The 25,082-nt window shown below is 43.6% G+C and overlaps 1 protein-coding gene across 3 annotated transcripts in view; it reads left to right on the forward strand.

Moving 5' to 3' along the window:
* The window catches only part of LOC5508088 (coiled-coil domain-containing protein 112), an 86,512-nt gene that overhangs the window by 295 nt on the left and 61,135 nt on the right, over positions 1 to 25,082 (forward strand). For all 3 annotated transcript variants that reach the window (XR_007308039.1, XM_048727461.1, XM_048727460.1), the window contains exons 2-7: positions 509 to 630; positions 1,195 to 1,284; positions 1,903 to 1,978; positions 2,466 to 2,631; positions 4,055 to 4,141; positions 5,073 to 5,222. Coding sequence is in view for 2 of the 3 variants with exons in the window: in XM_048727461.1 (XP_048583418.1) it covers positions 509 to 630; positions 1,195 to 1,284; positions 1,903 to 1,978; positions 2,466 to 2,631; positions 4,055 to 4,141; positions 5,073 to 5,222 (691 nt within the window). In the remaining variant the exon portion in view is untranslated. The remainder of the gene's footprint in view (positions 1 to 508; positions 631 to 1,194; positions 1,285 to 1,902; positions 1,979 to 2,465; positions 2,632 to 4,054; positions 4,142 to 5,072; positions 5,223 to 25,082) is intronic.

A 25,082-nucleotide genomic window follows, 5' to 3' on the forward strand; every position in this document is an offset into this window, starting at 1 on the left:
TAAAATAGCCCTTGTAAAACCGAGTGATGTTGTGATAGTATGGATACTGTAGCTTGTTAGGTACAGTAACTGTACAATGACTTTTCTCTATATGATAAAGAGAGTGGTGTGATTTTGTTTAATGTGAGGACCCTTCTTGCCCCATTCTGGGATTTACAGCGCGACCAAGAAAACCATGAACTATAAAAACCGTGATGTTTGTTCCGACCAATCACTCACAATGGCTCAACACATGACTCAACAAGTCTCAGTGTCTCAATTCTTGTGTCTGACTCGTCAGAAGACAATAAACATGCCACACATATTTTTAGGTGTTCATGGTTTTACTGGTTGCGCTGTAATAACTTGGGTCTTATGGGGATTGTGAAGGTGAAGAGGTCCAATCTCTCTCAACCCCCCCTCCTCCACTCTCAACATCTGGTCTGGAAAGTATGAAAAATGTTGTTTCTCCTGATATAAATTTGTGCTATTCAAATACATACCATTTCAAATGCTTGGGTTATTTCAGATTTACTGCAATAGAAAAGGAATGTAATGGTGTACTCTTTTGCCATAAGAGTGAATTCAGAAAAGAGCACTGTGTATTGGAAGAGATACAGATCAAAGCTGACAATGATAGAAAGTCAGAGAGTAAGTTTTCATACAATACAAGCGCTGTTTGCTAAAACAGACTCTTGGCAACATCTTTTTTAATGTACAGTACATGATTTAGAAATCAATCTTTGAGCATAGAAAACCCAATCAGTCTGTTGCAGTATGGTATCATTGCTTCATTTTCTTCATTATTATTTGTGTTGTTATCGAAGTTGAACTTGATCCTTTGTGCTGTAGGCCCTACCAAAAATGTTATATATCTGTACAGTATCTTTGTGTTGTGGTCATTCATTACTCTGTTATATATCTGTACAGTATTTTTGTGTTGTTGTCATTCATTACTCTGTTATATATCTGTATAGTATCTTTGTGTTGTGGTCATTCATTACTCTGTTATATATCTGTACAGTATTTCTGTGTTGTTGTTATTTATTACTCTGTTATATATTTGTACAGTACAATATGTTTGTGTTGTGGTCATTTATTACTCTGTTATATATCTGTACAGTATCTTTATCTTGTGGCCATTCATTACTCTGTTATATATGTAAAGTATCTTTGTGTTGTGACAATTCACAACATCCATGTTTTATATTTCAGGGCAAAACCTGAGGCAGCAGTTAGGGAAAATCAGGAGCAATGTTGATAAGTTCCAGAGAGAGTTGATGGATGTGAAGGCTTCCCCTGCCTGTGAGTCTATCCGTGTATGTGGCCACCAGATGGATCTTATATGGTTGTTATGCTTCTTTTTATGAAATAAAGTTTATTGTATTGTATTCTATGAGATGATAGGGTTGGAGAATTCATGAAAGTTTATCAGAGATCATGAGATTAGGGTTTTGAAATCTGAGATTGTGAATTTTTAGTCAATTGACTCCTAGCTATTCATTAGCTGAATTTACAAAAAAAAAACAGCCAGTCAGTGCTTTGCAGTCCTAACTCTAATCTCACTTCATCATACTGAAGCAAACATAACTTGAGAGTTGCTTGCATTTAATAAAAATACAGCTACTGTATATTAGCACATTGGGAGAGTGCTCTAGGACATGAAAAAGTCTAATGGGGCATAACGACTGTAAGTACTGTGCTTATGGATGTTGCAAGGTGGATTCATGGAATTGTTTCTTGTTTGGCTTTGCCTGGTTCAGAAAATAATTTTCTAATAAATCACCACAGCTTGTTTTTTTTTTTGACAAGCAAATTAAAGGAGTCAGAAAGTGAAGATTGGAATAAGTGTTTTATTTCGATCACCAAACAAATCTAATCATGGTTTGGTGTAAAGATGTTTATTGTGTTGCCTGATTTCAGTTGTACAAAAGTTGAAGGAAATGATGGAAGATATTGAAGAGTCCATAATGCACTTCAAGGATCAGCAAAGAGAGTAGTATGTAGCACCAAAAAATGGGGTAAACTGGTAACATCGAGAAGTGGGGGGAGGGGAAGAAGCGGGCCAGTTTTAAGTGTCACATTCAGGACCAGGCAGGAGGTAATTTTTTTAACTGACAGTGTATGCAGTAACACATACATACAGTGTATACAGTATCCCATACAGTGTATGAAGTAAAACGTACAGTGTATGAAGTAAAACATATACATGTACAGTAACACATACATACAGTGTAGACAGTAACAGCTGGTGAATTATCAGGAATTGTATGCCCTGTCTCTCCATTTGGGGACAGCCTTATCCCTGGCTGTAGATCAGCACACTGAGTGAATGTTTTTTGTCATGTTTAATATACTTCTTCTTGTAGTACAGCACACTTACTGCTGTACTGTATGACCTGAAAAAATATTATTATATAAATAATACAAAAATATAATTTTTCTCAGTGATTTTCTTTTAATTTTTCTTTTTTTTTCTATGCCAGTTATGACACTCTTCTACAAGATGAGAGAACCTTAATAAAGGAACTGGCAGCCACCGAGAAGAAGTTTGAGTCCTGGTCCCCGCTTCCTCCACCCATAACAACTGCTGTGGGCGCCAAGAAGGGTGCTGTGTCAGCTTCACTACCTCCTGCAGTTGCCGCATTTGAGGTACACATAGAGTGAAATATGTATTGTAAGTAGGGGGTGTCAACAGCTTTATTGTTAGTATAGGGGTGTAAACAACTGTATTATAAGTAGGGGGTGTCAACAACTGTATTGTAAGTAGGGGGTGTCAACAACTGTTTTGTAAGTAGGGGGTGTCAACAACTGTATGGTAAGTAGGGGGTAGGGGGTGTCAACAACTGTATTGTAAGTAGAGGGTGTCAACAACTGTTTTGTAAGTAGGCGGTGTCAACAGCTGCATTGTAAGTAGGGGGTGTCGACAGCTGTATGGTAAGTAGGGGGTGTCAACAACTGTATTGTAAGTAGAGGGTGTCAACAACTGTTTTGTAAGTAGGCGGTGTCAACAGCTGCATTGTAAGTAGGGGGTGTCGACAGCTGTATGGTAAGTAGAGGGTGTCAACAACTGTTTTGTAAGTAGGCGGTGTCAACAGCTGCATTGTAAGTAGGGGGTGTCAACAACTGTATTGTAAGTAGAGGGTGTCAACAACTGTATTGTACAGTAAGTAGAGGGTGTCAACAACTGTATTGTAAGTAGAGGGTGTCAACAACTGTTTTGTAAGTAGAGGGTGTCAACAGCTGCATTGTAAGTAGAGGGTGTCAACAACTGTATTGTAAGTAGAGGGTGTCAACAACTGTATGGTAAGTAGGGGGTGTCAACAACTGTTTTGTAAGTAGAGGGTGTCAACAACTGTATTGTAAGTAGAGGGTGTCAACAACTGTATTGTAAGTAGAGGGTGTCAACAACTGTATTGTAAGTAGAGGGTGTCAACAACTGTTTTGTAAGTAGAGGGTGTCAACAGCTGCATTGTAAGTAGAGGGTGTCAACAACTGTATTGTAAGTAGAGGGTGTCAACAACTGTATGGTAAGTAGGGGGTGTCAACAACTGTTTTGTAAGTAGAGGGTGTCAACAGCTGCATTGTAAGTAGAGGGTGTCAACAACTGTATTGTAAGTAGGCGGTGTCAACAACTGTATTGTAAGTAGGGGGTGTCAACAGCTGTATGGTAAGTAGGGGGTGTCAAAAACTGGGGGAATCATTTCCTTTATCTTTAAAATTGTGGGCAGCCTTTTTATCATTGTTAACAGTTTACAATTATATGAATATCCTTTTGCATAGCTTTCTCATTCACAGAAACTTCTCTGCAAATGTGTAAAGTATCTCCTACAAAAAGAACTTGAGGATAAAAAAAAGTCGCATTCTAATTCCCATTTTCCTGGAATGTTATTATTTCAATTAGATATTGGACGATAAAATAAAGTCATAAAATCTTGAAATAACAAAGTTTTATACTTCGTCTGCTAGCTCCTATGCTAGGATATGTCAAAATGGCGCCTTACAGAGACTCTTTCATGATAAAGGGTAATGTTTTTATCGCAATAACAGCTTTGTCTGTGACTTCTCTCCACAGCGGTTTCTCCTTCAGACTGGGGGACATCAGGGGGGCTGGGACGACTATGATCACAACATGTTCCTCAAGCTGAAGGCCCAGCACAAGGTCTGTGTGACATTAACCTGATCAGTAGAACTAATATATCACTAGCTACTTGTTGCATACTGTAGTCAATTAGTTTTCAAGTATTATTTATAAACACTTATTGATAGTCACTTAGATTGTTGTGTAAAATTGCAAACAGCCACACCCGCCACAATTGTAAATAAATCTGCTTTGATACCTATTCCTTCATGGGAGATTCTGGCTCTTACTTAAAAGTCCATTTAAGCGGTTTCTCCTTTCTATAACAGACTATAGGTTCATTAATGATTCTAGCCGTATGAGGCTGAGATCAGTGGTAAGGTGCCAGTTTTTAAAAGAATGTTTAGAAGATCATGTTTAGCCGGGTGCAACCTCATGACAAATGTTTAGATTTGCTATTAGATGACACGTTTGCCTTTAAGAGCATATTGCCTATGTCTGTGAATTCAAAACTTGACATTGATCTTTTTTATTGATCTAAAGTGACTATCTTACCTATTGTCATCGATGAGGTAGCAATTGATATTTTAATGTTTAGCCACTCAGATGTGAAGTTCAGAACATGAACATTAATACTCAATTTTAGCAATTAACTTCCTCGTTAACACTTTGACTATTGCGTCCTTGATAACACTTTGTCTAATAAGTCGTCGTTAACACTTTGTCTGTTGCATCCTTGATAATACTTTGTCTAATAAGTCCTCGTTAACACTTTGTCTGTTGCATCCTTGATACCACTTTGTCAGTCGAGTCCTTGATAACACTTTGTCTAATAAGTCCTCGTTAACACTTTGTCTGTTGCATCCTTGATAATACTTTGTCTAATAAATCCTCGTTAACACTTTGTCTGTTGAGTCCTTGATACCACTTTGTCAGTCGAGTCCTTGATAACACTTTGTCAGCTGAGTCCTTGATAACACTTTGTCAGTTAAGTCATACAATATTCCTTTAGACCCGAGATGCCTTTCTGAATGCAGCAGAAGTATCAATACCTGGGCAGAATCTGTCTGACCTGAGACAACACTTGGACTGGTACACAGAGTACCTATCACTTAAAGAGAGCAAGAAGCTTGCTATACACGAGTGGAAGCATGAGAAACAGGTCTGATGCACACTCAGTTCACATACACCTATTATATATAATGCGTGAGTGCAGGCGTTCATATAATAGTGCTCAATACATAGGTGTAGAGCGGGGTATATCTTGGTTTGTAGGAAAAAAGCCGATGTTGGTGCTTGTGTTCTTGCTAAAAGGGGGGTTGTACCAGATGATGTTGTTGCGCTGGCGGTTCTTGCGTATTAATCTGTTAATACGCAAGACAACATGTATATATTTATGTATATATATCTTGGTTTATGATGAGTGGGCAACCACGAAACAGGCTTGTAGAGATGAAACGGTAGTTTGCGTGTTTTTTCCTACAAACCAAGATATATCCCGCTCTACACCTATGTATTGAGCACTGTTATATAAACTCCTGCACTCACGCAGATTAATACAAATGTTCTTTCACATATTACAAAAGACACGTCAGGTGTTATGTTTTTACAACTAAATTTTGTAGTTAGGAGAGATGTCTTATATTATTGTTTACACTTAAATTACATAATATAAGATAAGGAAGAAATATGTGACGACTCACAAGAAAACGTACCTTAGAGCTTCTCAATTCGAAACGAAACGGGCGCGAGCGTTACGCGAAACGGGCGCGAGCATTCCGCGAAATAAGCGCGAGTATTCCGCGAGATAAGCGCGAGCATTCCGCGAGATAAGCGCGAGCATTCCGCGAGATGGGCGCGAGCTTTTCGCGAGATGGGCGCGGGCGTTCCGCGAGATAGGCCCGAGAGTTCCGCGGGTCAGGCGCGAGCTTTTGCAAAACAGGCGCGAGCCTTTCGTTGTTGAGTCGCGAGCACATAACGTAACAATCGGCAAAAGGGCTGAATCTTTCGATTTCCAAAGTCGGTGAAACGCGATAGACATCTACTGAGGTCTATACCTTAGAAAAAGCCTCTCTTAGGATAGAAGTAAACAAATTAGCAAGTATTTGAGTTTGGTTTCGTTGAGATCTCGAGTGCTAGCAAGGGAATCGAACGGCAAAGTCGCTACGATGCTACATCAAGACAATAGCGCTATTACCAATGGCCTCTTGAGGGATAGCTTGATATCGACTTTGACAGTTTGACATTAGTCGGAAGATGTTTCGCTCGAAGCCATATACTTGGTTAAGAAAACAACGTTTAAACATATGTACTATGGTTTAAATATATAGAATCATAAATAAAATTTTATTAAATCTAGTCGTAGTAAAGTTATTTTTCTACATATACACTTTTTTTTGTACAGATAGGTGTAGGTGTCTTTTTACGTATTACAAAAGTTCTACTTATACATAGCTATACATTGTTGGTTTGCGGAGGTGATGCACATGAGAGATTTGTTAACAATTAAAATAAATTTTAAATACTATACCCAACGAAGTTATAAAAACTATAACCACGCTAACCCCTCAAAACTATGCACCAGAGTCGACGTCCCTGTTCTTACAGTTTAAAGGTCCTCTAGTACAAACTACTGTATCATTAAAATCCGCATCATCTCAAACTAATGCTTCATATTGCTAACAGCGCCCTTACTACCACTATATAATCATTTTAAATTACATTAATATCAACTATGCTTGCAACCTAACTGCCATTAACCTTATTCTCTCATTTTTAATATTCATACCATTGGCTACTACCCCACAATACCTATACATATGATGTATTTGGTGTGGAGGGGAACCTATTATGTTGGGATTCCTATATCAACAACAGTGAAGTTGCCACAAGAACTTGCTAGTCAAAACTACTGAGATGGTTATACCACAACACAAAGATACATTTATTTCAATAAACGTTGTCAATAAATGGCGCATGGCAAGTCCAGGAACCATCACTGCATATGGGTATAATTATTTGTAAGAATAGAGATGATAAGTAATATAATCCCAGAATTATTCACATTTTCCTGCATTCAGTAGGAATTTGACGATTTTCGTACAAATGTAAGGCTTATATTTGTTTTCCATGAGAAATCACTTCGGAGTAAAGTTGGGATGTGAAATTACATATCTATCGTGGAAAAATACTGTTTTTATAGCCAAATAGTGGTGGTTCATTAGGCATTTGAGGGGCTGGGCAGAGTAAAGGGCAGGGTAAATTTCCACCACAAAGTGGAAGACAGTGTACCAAACTTCTGACACTATGAAAGACTGTGTACCCCACTACTGACACCATAAAAGACTGTGTACCCCACTACTGACACTATGAAAGACTGTGTACCCCACTACTGACACTATGAAAGACTGTGTACCCCACTACTGACACTATGAAAGACTGTGTACCCCACTACTGACACCATAAAAGACTGTGTACCCCACTACTGACACTATGAAAGACTGTGTACCCCACTACTGACACCATGAAAGGCTGTGTACCCCACTACTGACACTATGAAAGACTGTGTACCCCACTACTGACACTATGAAAGACTGTGTACCCCACTACTGACAGTATGAAAGACTGTGTACCCCACTACTGACACTATGAAAGGCTGTGTACCCCACTACTGACACTATGAAAGACTGTGTACCCCACTACTGACAGTATGAAAGACTGTGTACCCAACTACTGACACTATGAAAGGCTGTGTACCCCACTACTGACACTATGAAAGACTGTGTACCCCACTACTGACACCATGAAAGACTGTGTACCCCACTACTGACACTATGAAAGACTGTGTACCCCACTACTGACACTATGAAAGACTGTGTACCCCTCTACTGACACTATGAAAGACTGTGTACCCCACTACTGACACTATGAAAGACTGTGTACCCCACTACTGACACGATGAAAGACTGTGTACCCCACTACTGACACTATGAAAGACTGTGTACCCCACTACTGACACGATGAAAGACTGTGTACCCCACTACCGACACTATGAAAGACTGTGTACCCCACTACTGACACCATGAAAGACTGTGTACCCCACTACTGACACCATGAAAGACTGTGTACCCCACTACTGACACTATGAAAGACTGTGTACCCCACTACTGACACTATGAAAGACTGTGTACCCCACTACTGACACCATGAAAGACTGTGTACCCCACTATTGACACCATGAAAGACTGTGTACCCCACTACTGACACCATGAAAGACTGTGTACCCCACTACTGACACCATGAAAGACTGTGTACCCCACTACTGACAGTATGAAAGACTGTGTACCCCACTACTGACACTATGAAAGACTGTGCACCCCACTACTGACACTATGAAAGACTGTGTACCCCACTACTGACACTATGAAAGGCTGTGCACCCCACTACTGACACTATGAAAGACTGTGTACCCCACTACTGAAACTATAAAAGACTGTGCACCCCACTACTGACACCATGAAAGACTGTGTACCCCACTACTGACACTATGAAAGACTGTGTACCCCATTACTGACACTATGAAAGACTGTGTACCCCACTACTGACAGTATGAAAGACTGTGTACCCCACTACTGACACCATGAAAGACTGTGTACCCCACTACTGACACTATGAAAGGCTGTGTACCCCACTACTGACACCATGAAAGACTGTGCACCCCACTACTGACACCATGAAAGACTGTGTACCCCACTACTGACACTATGAAAGACTGTGCACCCCACTACTGACACTATGAAAGGCTGTGTACCCCACTACTGACACTATGAAAGACTGTGTACCCCACTACTGACACTATGAAAGACTGTGTACCCCACTACTGACACCATGAAAGACTGTGTACCCCACTATTGACACCATGAAAGACTGTGTACCCCACTACTGACACCATGAAAGACTGTGTACCCCACTACTGACACCATGAAAGACTGTGTACCCCACTACTGACAGTATGAAAGACTGTGTACCCCACTACTGACACTATGAAAGACTGTGCACCCCACTACTGACACCATGAAATACTGTGTACCCCACTACTGACACTATGAAAGACTGTGTACCCCACTACTGACACTATGAAAGGCTGTGCACCCCACTACTGACACTATGAAAGACTGTGTACCCCACTACTGAAACTATGAAAGACTGTGCACCCCACTACTGACACCATGAAAGACTGTGTACCCCACTACTGACACTATGAAAGACTGTGTACCCCATTACTGACACTATGAAAGACTGTGTACCCCACTACTGACAGTATGAAAGACTGTGTACCCCACTACTGACACCATGAAAGACTGTGTACCCCACTACTGACACTATGAAACGCTGTGTACCCCACTACTGACACCATGAAAGACTGTGCACCCCACTACTGACACCATGAAAGACTGTGTACCCCACTACTGACACTATGAAAGACTGTGTACCCCACTACTGACACTATGAAAGACTGTGTACCCCACTACTGACACTATGAAAGACTGTGCACCCCACTACTGACACCATGAAAGACTGTGTACCCCACTACTGACACCATGAAAGACTGTGTACCCCACTACTGACACTATGAAAGACTGTGTACCCCACTACTGACACTATGAAAGACTGTGTACCCCACTACTGACACTATGAAAGACTGTGCACCCCACTACTGACACTATGAAAGACTGTGTACCCCACTACTGACACCATGAAAGACTGTGTACCCCACTACTGACACTATGAAAGACTGTGTACCCCACTACTGACACTATGAAAGACTGTGTACCCCACTACTGACACCATGAAAGACTGTGTACCCCACTACTGACACCATGAAAGACTGTGTACCCCACTACTGACACTATGAAAGACTGTGTACCCCACTACCAACACCATAAAAGACTGTGTACCCCACTACTGACACTATGAAAGACTGTGTACCCCACTACTGACACTATGAAAGACTGTGTACCCCACTACTGACACTATGAAAGACTGTGTACCCCACTACTGACAGTATGAAAGACTGTGTACCCCACTACTGACAGTATGAAAGACTGTGTACCCCACTACTGACACCATGAAAGACTGTGTACCCCACTACTGACACTATGAAAGACTGTGTACCCCACTACTGACACTATGAAAGACTGTGTACCCCACTACTGACACTATGAAAGGCTGTGTACCCCACTACTGACACTATGAAAGACTGTGTACCCCACTTCTGACACTATGAAAGACTGTGTACCCCACTACTGACACCATGAAAGACTGTGTACCCCACTACTGACACCATGAAAGACTGTGTACCCCACTACTGACACTATGAAAGACTGTGCACCCCACTACTGACACTATGAAAGACTGTGCACCCCACTACTGACACTATGAAAGACTGTGCACCCCACTACTGACACTATGAAAGACTGTGTACCCCACTACTGACACTATGAAAGACTGTGTACCCCACTACTGACACTATGAAAGACTGTGTACCCCACTACTGACACGATGAAAGACTGTGCACCCCATTACTGACACTATGAAAGACTGTGTACCCCACTACTGACACTATGAAAGACTGTGTACCCCACTACTGACACCATGAAAGACTGTGTACCCCACTACTGACACCATGAAAGACTGTGCACCCCACTACTGACACCATGAAAGACTGTGTACCCCACTACTGACACTATGAAAGACTGTGTACCCACTACTGACACTATGAAAGACTGTGTACCCCACTACTGACACTATGAAAGACTGTGTACCCCACTACTGACACTATGAAAGACTGTGTACCCCACTACTGATACAATGAAAGACTGTGTACCCCACTACTGACACTATGAAAGACTGTGTACCCCACTACTGACACTATGAAAGACTGTGTACCCCACTACTGACACTATGAAAGACTGTGTACCCCACTACTGACACTATGAAAGACTGTGTACCCCACTACTGACACCATGAAAGACTGTGTACCCCACTACTGACACCATGAAAGACTGTGTACCCCACTACTGACACCATGAAAGACTGTGTACCCCACTACTGACACTATGAAAGACTGTGTACCCCACTACTGACACCATGAAAGACTGTGTACCCCACTACTGACACCATGAAAGACTGTGTACCCCACTACTGACACCATGAAAGACTGTGTACCCCACTACTGACACTATGAAAGACTGTGTACCCCACTACTGACACTATGAAAGACTGTGCACCCCACTACTGACACTATGAAAGACTGTGTACCCCATTACTGACACTATGAAAGACTGTGCACCCCACTACTGACACCATGAAAGACTGTGTACCCCACTACTGACACTATGAAAGACTGTGTACCCCACTACTGACACTATGAAAGACTGTGCACCCCTCTACTGACACTATGAAAGACTGTGTACCCCACTACTGACACCATGAAAGACTGTGTACCCCACTACTGACACTATGAAAGACTGTGTACCCCACTACTGACAGTATGAAAGACTGTGTACCCCACTACTGACACCATGAAAGACTGTGTACCCCACTACTGACACTATGAAAGGCTGTGTACCCCACTACTGACACCATGAAAGACTGTGCACCCCACTACTGACACCATGAAAGACTGTGTACCCCACTACTGACACTATGAAAGACTGTGTACCCCACTACTGACACTATGAAAGACTGTGTACCCCACTACTGATACAATGAAAGACTGTGTACCCCACTACTGACACTATGAAAGACTGTGTACCCCACTACTGACACTATGAAAGACTGTGTACCCCACTACTGACACTATGAAAGACTGTGTACCCCACTACTGACACTATGAAAGACTGTGTACCCCACTACTGACACCATGAAAGACTGTGTACCCCACTACTGACACCATGAAAGACTGTGTACCCCACTACTGACACCATGAAAGACTGTGTACCCCACTACTGACACTATGAAAGACTGTGTACCCCACTACTGACACCATGAAAGACTGTGTACCCCACTACTGACACCATGAAAGACTGTGTACCCCACTACTGACACCATGAAAGACTGTGTACCCCACTACTGACACTATGAAAGGCTGTGCACCCCACTACTGACACTATGAAAGACTGTGTACCCCACTACTGAAACTATGAAAGACTGTGCACCCCACTACTGACACCATGAAAGACTGTGTACCCCACTACTGACACTATGAAAGACTGTGTACCCCATTACTGACACTATGAAAGACTGTGTACCCCACTACTGACAGTATGAAAGACTGTGTACCCCACTACTGACACCATGAAAGACTGTGTACCCCACTACTGACACTATGAAAGGCTGTGTACCCCACTACTGACACCATAAAAGACTGTGCACCCCACTACTGACACCATGAAAGACTGTGTACCCCACTACTGACACTATGAAAGACTGTGTACCCCACTACTGACACTATGAAAGACTGTGTACCCCACTACTGACACTATGAAAGACTGTGCACCCCACTACTGACACCATGAAAGACTGTGTACCCCACTACTGACACCATGAAAGACTGTGTACCCCACTACTGACACTATGAAAGACTGTGTACCCCACTACTGACACTATGAAAGACTGTGTACCCCACTACTGACACTATGAAAGACTGTGCACCCCACTACTGACACTATGAAAGACTGTGTACCCCACTACTGACACCATGAAAGACTGTGTACCCCACTACTGACACTATGAAAGACTGTGTACCCCACTACTGACACTATGAAAGACTGTGTACCCCACTACTGACACCATGAAAGACTGTGTACCCCACTACTGACACCATGAAAGACTGTGTACCCCACTACTGACACTATGAAAGACTGTGTACCCCACTACCGACACCATGAAAGACTGTGTACCCCACTACTGACACTATGAAAGACTGTGTACCCCACTACTGACACTATGAAAGACTGTGTACCCCACTACTGACACTATGAAAGACTGTGTACCCCACTACTGACAGTATGAAAGACTGTGTACCCCACTACTGACAGTATGAAAGACTGTGTACCCCACTACTGACACCATGAAAGACTGTGTACCCCACTACTGACACTATGAAAGACTGTGTACCCCACTACTGACACTATGAAAGACTGTGTACCCCACTACTGACACTATGAAAGGCTGTGTACCCCACTACTGACACTATGAAAGACTGTGTACCCCACTTCTGACACTATGAAAGACTGTGTACCCCACTACTGACACCATGAAAGACTGTGTACCCCACTACTGACACCATGAAAGACTGTGTACCCCACTACTGACACTATGAAAGACTGTGCACCCCACTACTGACACTATGAAAGACTGTGCACCCCACTACTGACACTATGAAAGACTGTGCACCCCACTACTGACACTATGAAAGACTGTGTACCCCACTACTGACACTATGAAAGACTGTGTACCCCACTACTGACACTATGAAAGACTGTGTACCCCACTACTGACACGATGAAAGACTGTGCACCCCATTACTGACACTATGAAAGACTGTGTACCCCACTACTGACACTATGAAAGACTGTGTACCCCACTACTGACACCATGAAAGACTGTGTACCCCACTACTGACACCATGAAAGACTGTGCACCCCACTACTGACACCATGAAAGACTGTGTACCCCACTACTGACACTATGAAAGACTGTGTACCCACTACTGACACTATGAAAGACTGTGTACCCCACTACTGACACTATGAAAGACTGTGTACCCCACTACTGACACTATGAAAGACTGTGTACCCCACTACTGATACAATGAAAGACTGTGTACCCCACTACTGACACTATGAAAGACTGTGTACCCCACTACTGACACTATGAAAGACTGTGTACCCCACTACTGACACTATGAAAGACTGTGTACCCCACTACTGACACTATGAAAGACTGTGTACCCCACTACTGACACCATGAAGGACTGTGTACCCCACTACTGACACCATGAAAGACTGTGTACCCCACTACTGACACCATGAAAGACTGTGTACCCCACTACTGACACTATGAAAGACTGTGTACCCCACTACTGACACCATGAAAGACTGTGTACCCCACTACTGACACCATGAAAGACTGTGTACCCCACTACTGACACCATGAAAGACTGTGTACCCCACTACTGACACTATGAAAGACTGTGTACCCCACTACTGACACTATGAAAGACTGTGCACCCCACTACTGACACTATGAAAGACTGTGTACCCCATTACTGACACTATGAAAGACTGTGCACCCCACTACTGACACCATGAAAGACTGTGTACCCCACTACTGACACTATGAAAGACTGTGTACCCCACTACTGACACTATGAAAGACTGTGCACCCCTCTACTGACACTATGAAAGACTGTGTACCCCACTACTGACACCATGAAAGACTGTGTACCCCACTACTGACACTATGAAAGACTGTGTACCCCACTACTGACACTATGAAAGACTGTGCACCCCACTACTGACACTATGAAAGACTGTGTACCCCACTACTGACACCATGAAAAGCTGTTTATAACATTCACGTGCGAGAAACCGTAGAAGAACTTCTGAGTTCCACTCAGTTTGCATATAGAACTGGCGGGAGTTGCACAGACGCGCTACTATGCATGCAGCACTCGGTCTACGGCTATCTAGATAGTCCGGAATGCAAAGCCGTCAGATTGTTTGCGATGGACTTTTCCAAAGCGTTCGATAGCGTAAAACACGTAAATTTGTCATGTAAGCTTAAACAATTACCATTAAGTCCCTTTATTGTTAATTGGTATCTGAGTTTTTTGGCTAACCGCCAACAGCGCGTGGTATACAATGGGTTTGAGTGTCATTGGAAATGTGTAAATCGAGGTACAACGCAGGGCAGCGTTAGTGGCCCGTATCTTTTTAACATATTTATCAATGATTTAGAAATCAATTTATGTAATCAGCCCGCTCTGTTTAAATATGCTGACGACTCAAATATTGTTATTCCTGTCTGGGCCAATGGCGAATGTCGCACGGACTTAGTAGATTTGTTTTTAACTTGGACAAAGGACAATGGCATGGTATGTAATTCATCTAAATGCAAAGAGCTAGTTTTCCGCAAGAAAGGGTGTAATCATAATATTGAGTTAGTGAACAACATTCCGCAATGTACGGTATTACCGATTCTAGGGATTACCTTTCAGTCTAACGGCAAATACAGTGAACATGTGCGTTCCAAGTTAACAAAGGCAAATAAGTGTCTTTACATTTTAAGATCTTTAAGAAAGGAAGGAATTTGTCAAGAAGAACTCGATCACCTCTTTAAGTCTATTGTCCTTCCTAATTTCACTTACTGCTTGTCCGTTTTTGGTGCCTCAGACTCGGATCTCACAAACATACAGAACTTCCTAGAGAGATGCTTTAAAAGGAAATACATTTCAAACATTGTAAACATCCGTAAACTTCTAGATGAGGCAGATAAGCAGATTTATCGTACTCGCTTAGATCAACCTGAATATCCTCTGAGCAAAATCCTGCCTAAGAAAAAAGACCAAAAATACAACCTCAGAAAAAGAAATGTGATTTATCCAAGGGTTTACTCAGAGCGATTCAAAAATACTTTTGTCAATAGGCTTGTCTTTAAATATAGTGACATATAATTGATGTAGCGCATTTACTTATAATCGGTTTCTCCTACATTTTGTAAACTTAGACATGTTGATTTATCTAAGGCAATAAAGATTATTATTATTATATTATTATTATCATTATTATTATTATTATTATTATTATTATTATTATTATATTATTATTATTATTATTATTATTATTATTATTATTATTATTATTATTATTATTATTATTATTATTATTATTGTGTACCCCACTACTGACACCATGAAAGACTGTGTACCCCACTACTGACACCATGAAAGACTGTGTACCCCACTACTGACACTATGAAAGACTGTGTACCCCACTACTGACAATATGAAAGACTGTGTACCCCACTACTGACACTATGAAAGACTGTGTACCCCACTACTGACACTATGAAAGACTGTGTACCCCACTACTGACACTATGAAAGACTGTGCACCCCACTACTGACACTATGAAAGACTGTGCACCCCACTACTGACACTATGAAAGACTGTGCACCCCACTACTGACACTATGAAAGACTGTGTACCCCACTACTGACACTATGAAAGACTGTGCACCCCACTACTGACACCATGAAAGACTGTGTACCCCACTACTGACACCATGAAAGACTGTGTACCCCATTACTGACACTATGAAAGACTGTGTACCCCACTACTGACACTATGAAAGACTGTGTACCCCACTACTGACATGATGAAAGACTGTGCACCCCATTACTGACACTATGAAAGACTGTGTACCCCACTATGACACTATGAAAGGCTGTGTACCACACTACTGACACCATGAAAGACTGTGTACCCCACTACTGACACCATGAAAGACTGTGTACCCCACTACTGACACTATGAAAGACTTTGCACCCCACTACTGACACCATGAAAGACTGTGTACCCCACTACTGACACTATGAAAGACTGTGCACCCCACTACTGACACCATGAAAGACTGTGTACCCCACTACTGACACCATGAAAGACTGTGCACCCCACTACTGACACCATGAAAGACTGTGTACCCCACTACTGACACCATGAAAGACTGTGTACCCCACTACTGACACTATGAAAGGCTGTGTACCAGACTACTGACACCATGAAAGACTGTGTACCCCACTACTGACACCATGAAAGACTGTGTACCCCACTACTGACACTATGAAAGACTGTGCACCCCACTACTGACACTATGAAAGGCTGTGTACCCCACTACTGACACTATGAAAGACTGTGCACCCCACTACTGACACCATGAAAGACTGTGTACCCCACTACTGACGCCATGAAAGACTGTGTACCCCACTACTGACACTATGAAAGGCTGTGTACCACACTACTGACACCATAAAAGACTGTGTACCCCACTACTGACACCATGAAAGACTGTGTTACCCACTACTGACACTATGAAAGACTGTGCACCCCACTACTGACACTATGAAAGGCTGTGTACCCCACTACTGACACTATGAAAGACTGTGTACCCCACTACTGACATTATGAAAGACTGTGTACCCCACTACTGACACTATGAAAGACTGTGTACCCCACTACTGACACCATGAAAGACTGTGTACCCTACTACTGACACTATGAAAGACTGTGCACCCCACTACTGACACTATGAAAGACTGTGTACCCCACTACTGACACTATGAAAGACTGTGCACCCCACTACTGACACCATGAAAGACTGTGTACCCCACTACTGACACCATGAAAGACTGTGTACCCCACTACTGACACTATGAAAGGCTGTGTACCACACTACTGACACCATGAAAGACTGTGTACCCCACTACTGACACCATGAAAGACTGTGTACCCAACTACTGACATTATGAAAGACTGTGTACCCCACTACTGACACTATGAAAGACTGTGTACCCCACTACTGACACTATGAAAGACTGTGCACCCCACTACTGACATGATGAAAGACTGTGCACCCCATTACTGACACTATGAAAGACTGTGTACCCCACTACTGACACTATGAAAGACTGTGTACCCCACTACTGACACCATGAAAGACTGTGTACCCCACTACTGACACCATGAAAGACTGTGTACCCCACTACTGACACCATGAAAGACTGTGTACCCCACTACTGACACTATGAAAGACTGTGTACCCCATTACTGACACTATGAAAGACTGTGTACCCCACTACTGACACTATGAAAGGCTGTGTACCCCACTACTGACACTATGAAAGACTGTGCACCCCACTACTGACACCATGAAAGACTGTGTACCCCACTACTGACACCATGAAAGACTGTGTACCCCACTACTGACACTATGAAAGGCTGTGTACCACACTACTGACACCATGAAAGACTGTGTACCCCACTACTGACACCATGAAAGACTGTGTACCCCACTACTATCACTATGAAAGACTGTGCACCCCACTACTGACACTATGAAAGGCTGTGTACCCCACTACTGACACTATGAAAGACTGTGTACCCCACTACTGACATTATGAAAGACTGTGTACCCCACTACTGACACTATGAAAGACTGTGTACCCCACTACTGACACCATGAAAGACTGTGTACCCCACTACTGACACTATGAAAGACTGTGCACCCCACTACTGACACTATGAAAGACTGTGTACCCCACTACTGACACTATGAAAGACTGTGCACCCCACTACTGACACCATGAAAGACTGTGTACCCCACTACTGACACCATGAAAGACTGTGTACCCCACTACTGACACTATGAAAGGCTGTGTACCACACTACTGACACCATGAAAGACTGTGTACCCCACTACTGACACCATGAAAGACTGTGTACCCCACTACTGACACTATGAAAGACTGTGTACCCCACTACTGACAGTATGAAAGACTGTGTACCCCACTACTGACACGATGAAAGACTGTGTACCCCACTACTGACACTATGAAAGACTGTGTACCCCACTACTGACACCATGAAAGACTGTGTACCCCACTACTGACACTATGAAAGACTGTGTACCCCACTACTGACACTATGAAAGACTGTGTACCCCACTACTGACACCATGAAAGACTGTGTACCCCACTACTGACACCATGAAAGACTGTGTACCCCACTACTGACACTATGAAAGACTGTGTACCCCACTACTGACACCATGAAAGACTGTGTACCCCACTACTGACACCATGAAAGACTGTGTACCCCACTACTGACACTATGAAAGACTGTGTACCCCACTACTGACACTATGAAAGACTGTGTACCCCACTACTGACACTATGAAAGACTGTGCACCCCACTACTGACACTATGAAAGACTGTGTACCCCATTACTGACACTATGAAAGACTGTGCACCCCACTACTGACACCATGAAAGACTGTGTACCCCACTACTGACACCATGAAAGACTGTGTACCCCACTACTGACACTATGAAAGACTGTGCACCCCTCTACTGACACTATGAAAGACTGTGTACCCCACTACTGACACCATGAAAGACTGTGTACCCCACTACTGACACTATGAAAGACTGTGTACCCCATTACTGACACTATGAAAGACTGTGCACCCCACTACTGACACCATGAAAGACTGTGTACCCCACTACTGACACTATGAAAGACTGTGTACCCCACTACTGACACTATGAAAGACTGTGCACCCCACTACTGACACCATGAAAGACTGTGTACCCCACTACTGACACTATGAAAGACTGTGTACCCCACTACTGACACCATGAAAGACTGTATACCCCACTACTGACACTATGAAAGACTGTGTACCCCACTACTGACACTATGAAAGACTGTGTACCCCACTACTGACACCATGAAAGACTGTGTACCCCACTACTGACACCATGAAAGACTGTGTACCCCACTACTGACACCATGAAAGACTGTGTACCCCACTACTGACACCATGAAAGACTGTGTACCCCACTACTGACACTATGAAAGACTGTGTACCCCACTACTGACACCATGAAAGACTGTGTACCCCACTACTGACACCATGAAAGACTGTGTACCCCACTACTGACACTATGAAAGACTGTGTACCCCACTACTGACACTATGAAAGACTGTGTACCCCACTACTGACACTATGAAAGACTGTGCACCCCACTACTGACACTATGAAAGACTGTGTACCCCATTACTGACACTATGAAAGACTGTGCACCCCACTACTGACACCATGAAAGACTGTGTACCCCACTACTGACACCATGAAAGACTGTGTACCCCACTACTGACACTATGAAAGACTGTGCACCCCTCTACTGACACTATGAAAGACTGTGTACCCCACTACTGACACCATGAAAGACTGTGTACCCCACTACTGACACTATGAAAGACTGTGTACCCCACTACTGACACTATGAAAGACTGTGCACCCCACTACTGACACTATGAAAGACTGTGTACCCCACTACTGACACCATGAAAGACTGTGTACCCCACTACTGACACTATGAAAGACTGTGTACCCCACTACTGACACCATGAAAGACTGTGTACCCCACTACTGACACTATAAAAGACTGTGTACCCCACTACTGACACTATGAAAGACTGTGTACCCCACTACTGACACTTTGAAAGACTGTGTACCCCACTTTGACACTATGAAAGACTGTGTACCCCACTACTGACACTATGAAAGACTGTGCACCCCACTACTGACACTATGAAAGACTGTGCACCCCACTACTGACACTATGAAAGACTGTGCACCCCACTACTGACACTATGAAAGACTGTGTACCCCACTACTGACACTATGAAAGACTGTGCACCCCACTACTGACACCATGAAAGACTGTGTACCCCACTACTGACACCATGAAAGACTGTGCACCCCACTACTGACACCATGAAAGACTGTGTACCCCACTACTGACACCATGAAAGACTGTGTACCCCACTACTGACACCATGAAAGACTGTGCACCCCACTACTGACACCATGAAAGACTGTGTACCCCACTACTGACACCATGAAAGACTGTGTACCCCACTACTGACACTATGAAAGGCTGTGTACCAGACTACTGACACCATGAAAGACTGTGTACCCCACTACTGACACCATGAAAGACTGTGTACCCCACTACTGACACTATGAAAGACTGTGCACCCCACTACTGACACTATGAAAGGCTGTGTACCCCACTACTGACACTATGAAAGACTGTGCACCCCACTACTGACACCATGAAAGACTGTGTACCCCACTACTGACGCCATGAAAGACTGTGTACCCCACTACTGACACTATGAAAGGCTGTGTACCACACTACTGACACCATAAAAGACTGTGTACCCCACTACTGACACCATGAAAGACTGTGTTACCCACTACTGACACTATGAAAGACTGTGCACCCCACTACTGACACTATGAAAGGCTGTGTACCCCACTACTGACACTATGAAAGACTGTGTACCCCACTACTGACATTATGAAAGACTGTGTACCCCACTACTGACACTATGAAAGACTGTGTACCCCACTACTGACACCATGAAAGACTGTGTACCCTACTACTGACACTATGAAAGACTGTGCACCCCACTACTGACACTATGAAAGACTGTGTACCCCACTACTGACACTATGAAAGACTGTGCACCCCACTACTGACACCATGAAAGACTGTGTACCCCACTACTGACACCATGAAAGACTGTGTACCCCACTACTGACACTATGAAAGGCTGTGTACCACACTACTGACACCATGAAAGACTGTGTACCCCACTACTGACACCATGAAAGACTGTGTACCCCACTACTGACATTATGAAAGACTGTGTACCCCACTACTGACACTATGAAAGACTGTGTACCCCACTACTGACACTATGAAAGACTGTGCACCCCACTACTGACATGATGAAAGACTGTGCACCCCATTACTGACACTATGAAAGACTGTGTACCCCACTACTGACACTATGAAAGACTGTGTACCCCACTACTGACACCATGAAAGACTGTGTACCCCACTACTGACACCATGAAAGACTGTGTACCCCACTACTGACACCATGAAAGACTGTGTACCCCACTACTGACACTATGAAAGACTGTGTACCCCATTACTGACACTATGAAAGACTGTGTACCCCACTACTGACACTATGAAAGGCTGTGTACCCCACTACTGACACTATGAAAGACTGTGCACCCCACTACTGACACCATGAAAGACTGTGTACCCCACTACTGACACCATGAAAGACTGTGTACCCCACTACTGACACTATGAAAGGCTGTGTACCACACTACTGACACCATGAAAGACTGTGTACCCCACTACTGACACCATGAAAGACTGTGTACCCCACTACTATCACTATGAAAGACTGTGCACCCCACTACTGACACTATGAAAGGCTGTGTACCCCACTACTGACACTATGAAAGACTGTGTACCCCACTACTGACATTATGAAAGACTGTGTACCCCACTACTGACACTATGAAAGACTGTGTACCCCACTACTGACACCATGAAAGACTGTGTACCCCACTACTGACACTATGAAAGACTGTGCACCCCACTACTGACACTATGAAAGACTGTGTACCCCACTACTGACACTATGAAAGACTGTGCACCCCACTACTGACACCATGAAAGACTGTGTACCCCACTACTGACACCATGAAAGACTGTGTACCCCACTACTGACACTATGAAAGGCTGTGTACCACACTACTGACACCATGAAAGACTGTGTACCCCACTACTGACACCATGAAAGACTGTGTACCCCACTACTGACACTATGAAAGACTGTGTACCCCACTACTGACAGTATGAAAGACTGTGTACCCCACTACTGACACGATGAAAGACTGTGTACCCCACTACTGACACTATGAAAGACTGTGTACCCCACTACTGACACCATGAAAGACTGTGTACCCCACTACTGACACTATGAAAGACTGTGTACCCCACTACTGACACTATGAAAGACTGTGTACCCCACTACTGACACCATGAAAGACTGTGTACCCCACTACTGACACCATGAAAGACTGTGTACCCCACTACTGACACTATGAAAGACTGTGTACCCCACTACTGACACCATGAAAGACTGTGTACCCCACTACTGACACCATGAAAGACTGTGTACCCCACTACTGACACTATGAAAGACTGTGTACCCCACTACTGACACTATGAAAGACTGTGTACCCCACTACTGACACTATGAAAGACTGTGCACCCCACTACTGACACTATGAAAGACTGTGTACCCCATTACTGACACTATGAAAGACTGTGCACCCCACTACTGACACCATGAAAGACTGTGTACCCCACTACTGACACCATGAAAGACTGTGTACCCCACTACTGACACTATGAAAGACTGTGCACCCCTCTACTGACACTATGAAAGACTGTGTACCCCACTACTGACACCATGAAAGACTGTGTACCCCACTACTGACACTATGAAAGACTGTGTACCCCATTACTGACACTATGAAAGACTGTGCACCCCACTACTGACACCATGAAAGACTGTGTACCCCACTACTGACACTATGAAAGACTGTGTACCCCACTACTGACACTATGAAAGACTGTGCACCCCACTACTGACACCATGAAAGACTGTGTACCCCACTACTGACACTATGAAAGACTGTGTACCCCACTACTGACACCATGAAAGACTGTATACCCCACTACTGACACTATGAAAGACTGTGTACCCCACTACTGACACTATGAAAGACTGTGTACCCCACTACTGACACCATGAAAGACTGTGTACCCCACTACTGACACCATGAAAGACTGTGTACCCCACTACTGACACCATGAAAGACTGTGTACCCCACTACTGACACCATGAAAGACTGTGTACCCCACTACTGACACTATGAAAGACTGTGTACCCCACTACTGACACCATGAAAGACTGTGTACCCCACTACTGACACCATGAAAGACTGTGTACCCCACTACTGACACTATGAAAGACTGTGTACCCCACTACTGACACTATGAAAGACTGTGTACCCCACTACTGACACTATGAAAGACTGTGCACCCCACTACTGACACTATGAAAGACTGTGTACCCCATTACTGACACTATGAAAGACTGTGCACCCCACTACTGACACCATGAAAGACTGTGTACCCCACTACTGACACCATGAAAGACTGTGTACCCCACTACTGACACTATGAAAGACTGTGCACCCCTCTACTGACACTATGAAAGACTGTGTACCCCACTACTGACACCATGAAAGACTGTGTACCCCACTACTGACACTATGAAAGACTGTGTACCCCACTACTGACACTATGAAAGACTGTGCACCCCACTACTGACACTATGAAAGACTGTGTACCCCACTACTGACACCATGAAAGACTGTGTACCCCACTACTGACACTATGAAAGACTGTGTACCCCACTACTGACACCATGAAAGACTGTGTACCCCACTACTGACACTATAAAAGACTGTGTACCCCACTACTGACACTATGAAAGACTGTGTACCCCACTACTGACACTTTGAAAGACTGTGTACCCCACTTTGACACTATGAAAGACTGTGTACCCCACTACTGACACTATGAAAGACTGTGCACCCCACTACTGACACTATGAAAGACTGTGCACCCCACTACTGACACTATGAAAGACTGTGCACCCCACTACTGACACTATGAAAGACTGTGTACCCCACTACTGACACTATGAAAGACTGTGCACCCCACTACTGACACCATGAAAGACTGTGTACCCCACTACTGACACCATGAAAGACTGTGCACCCCACTACTGACACTATGAAAGACTGTGTACCCCACTACTGACACTATGAAAGACTGTGCACCCCACTACTGACACTATGAAAGACTGTGTACCCCACTACTGACACTATGAAAGACTGTGCACCCCACTACTGACACCATGAAAGACTGTGTACCCCACTACTGACACCATGAAAGACTGTGTACCCCACTACTGACACTATGAAAGACTGTGTACCCCACTACTGACATTATGAAAGACTGTGCACCCCACTACTGACACTATGAAAGACTGTGTACCCCACTACTGACACCATGAAAGACTGTGTACCCCACTACTGACACCATGAAAGACTGTGTACCCCACTACTGACACCATGAAAGACTGTGTACCCCACTACTGACACCATGAAAGACTGTGCACCCCACTACTGACACCATGAAAGACTGTGTACCCCACTACTG

This window comes from Nematostella vectensis, chromosome 5, assembly GCF_932526225.1.
Source record: "Nematostella vectensis chromosome 5, jaNemVect1.1, whole genome shotgun sequence".
NCBI lineage: Eukaryota > Metazoa > Cnidaria > Anthozoa > Actiniaria > Edwardsiidae > Nematostella > Nematostella vectensis.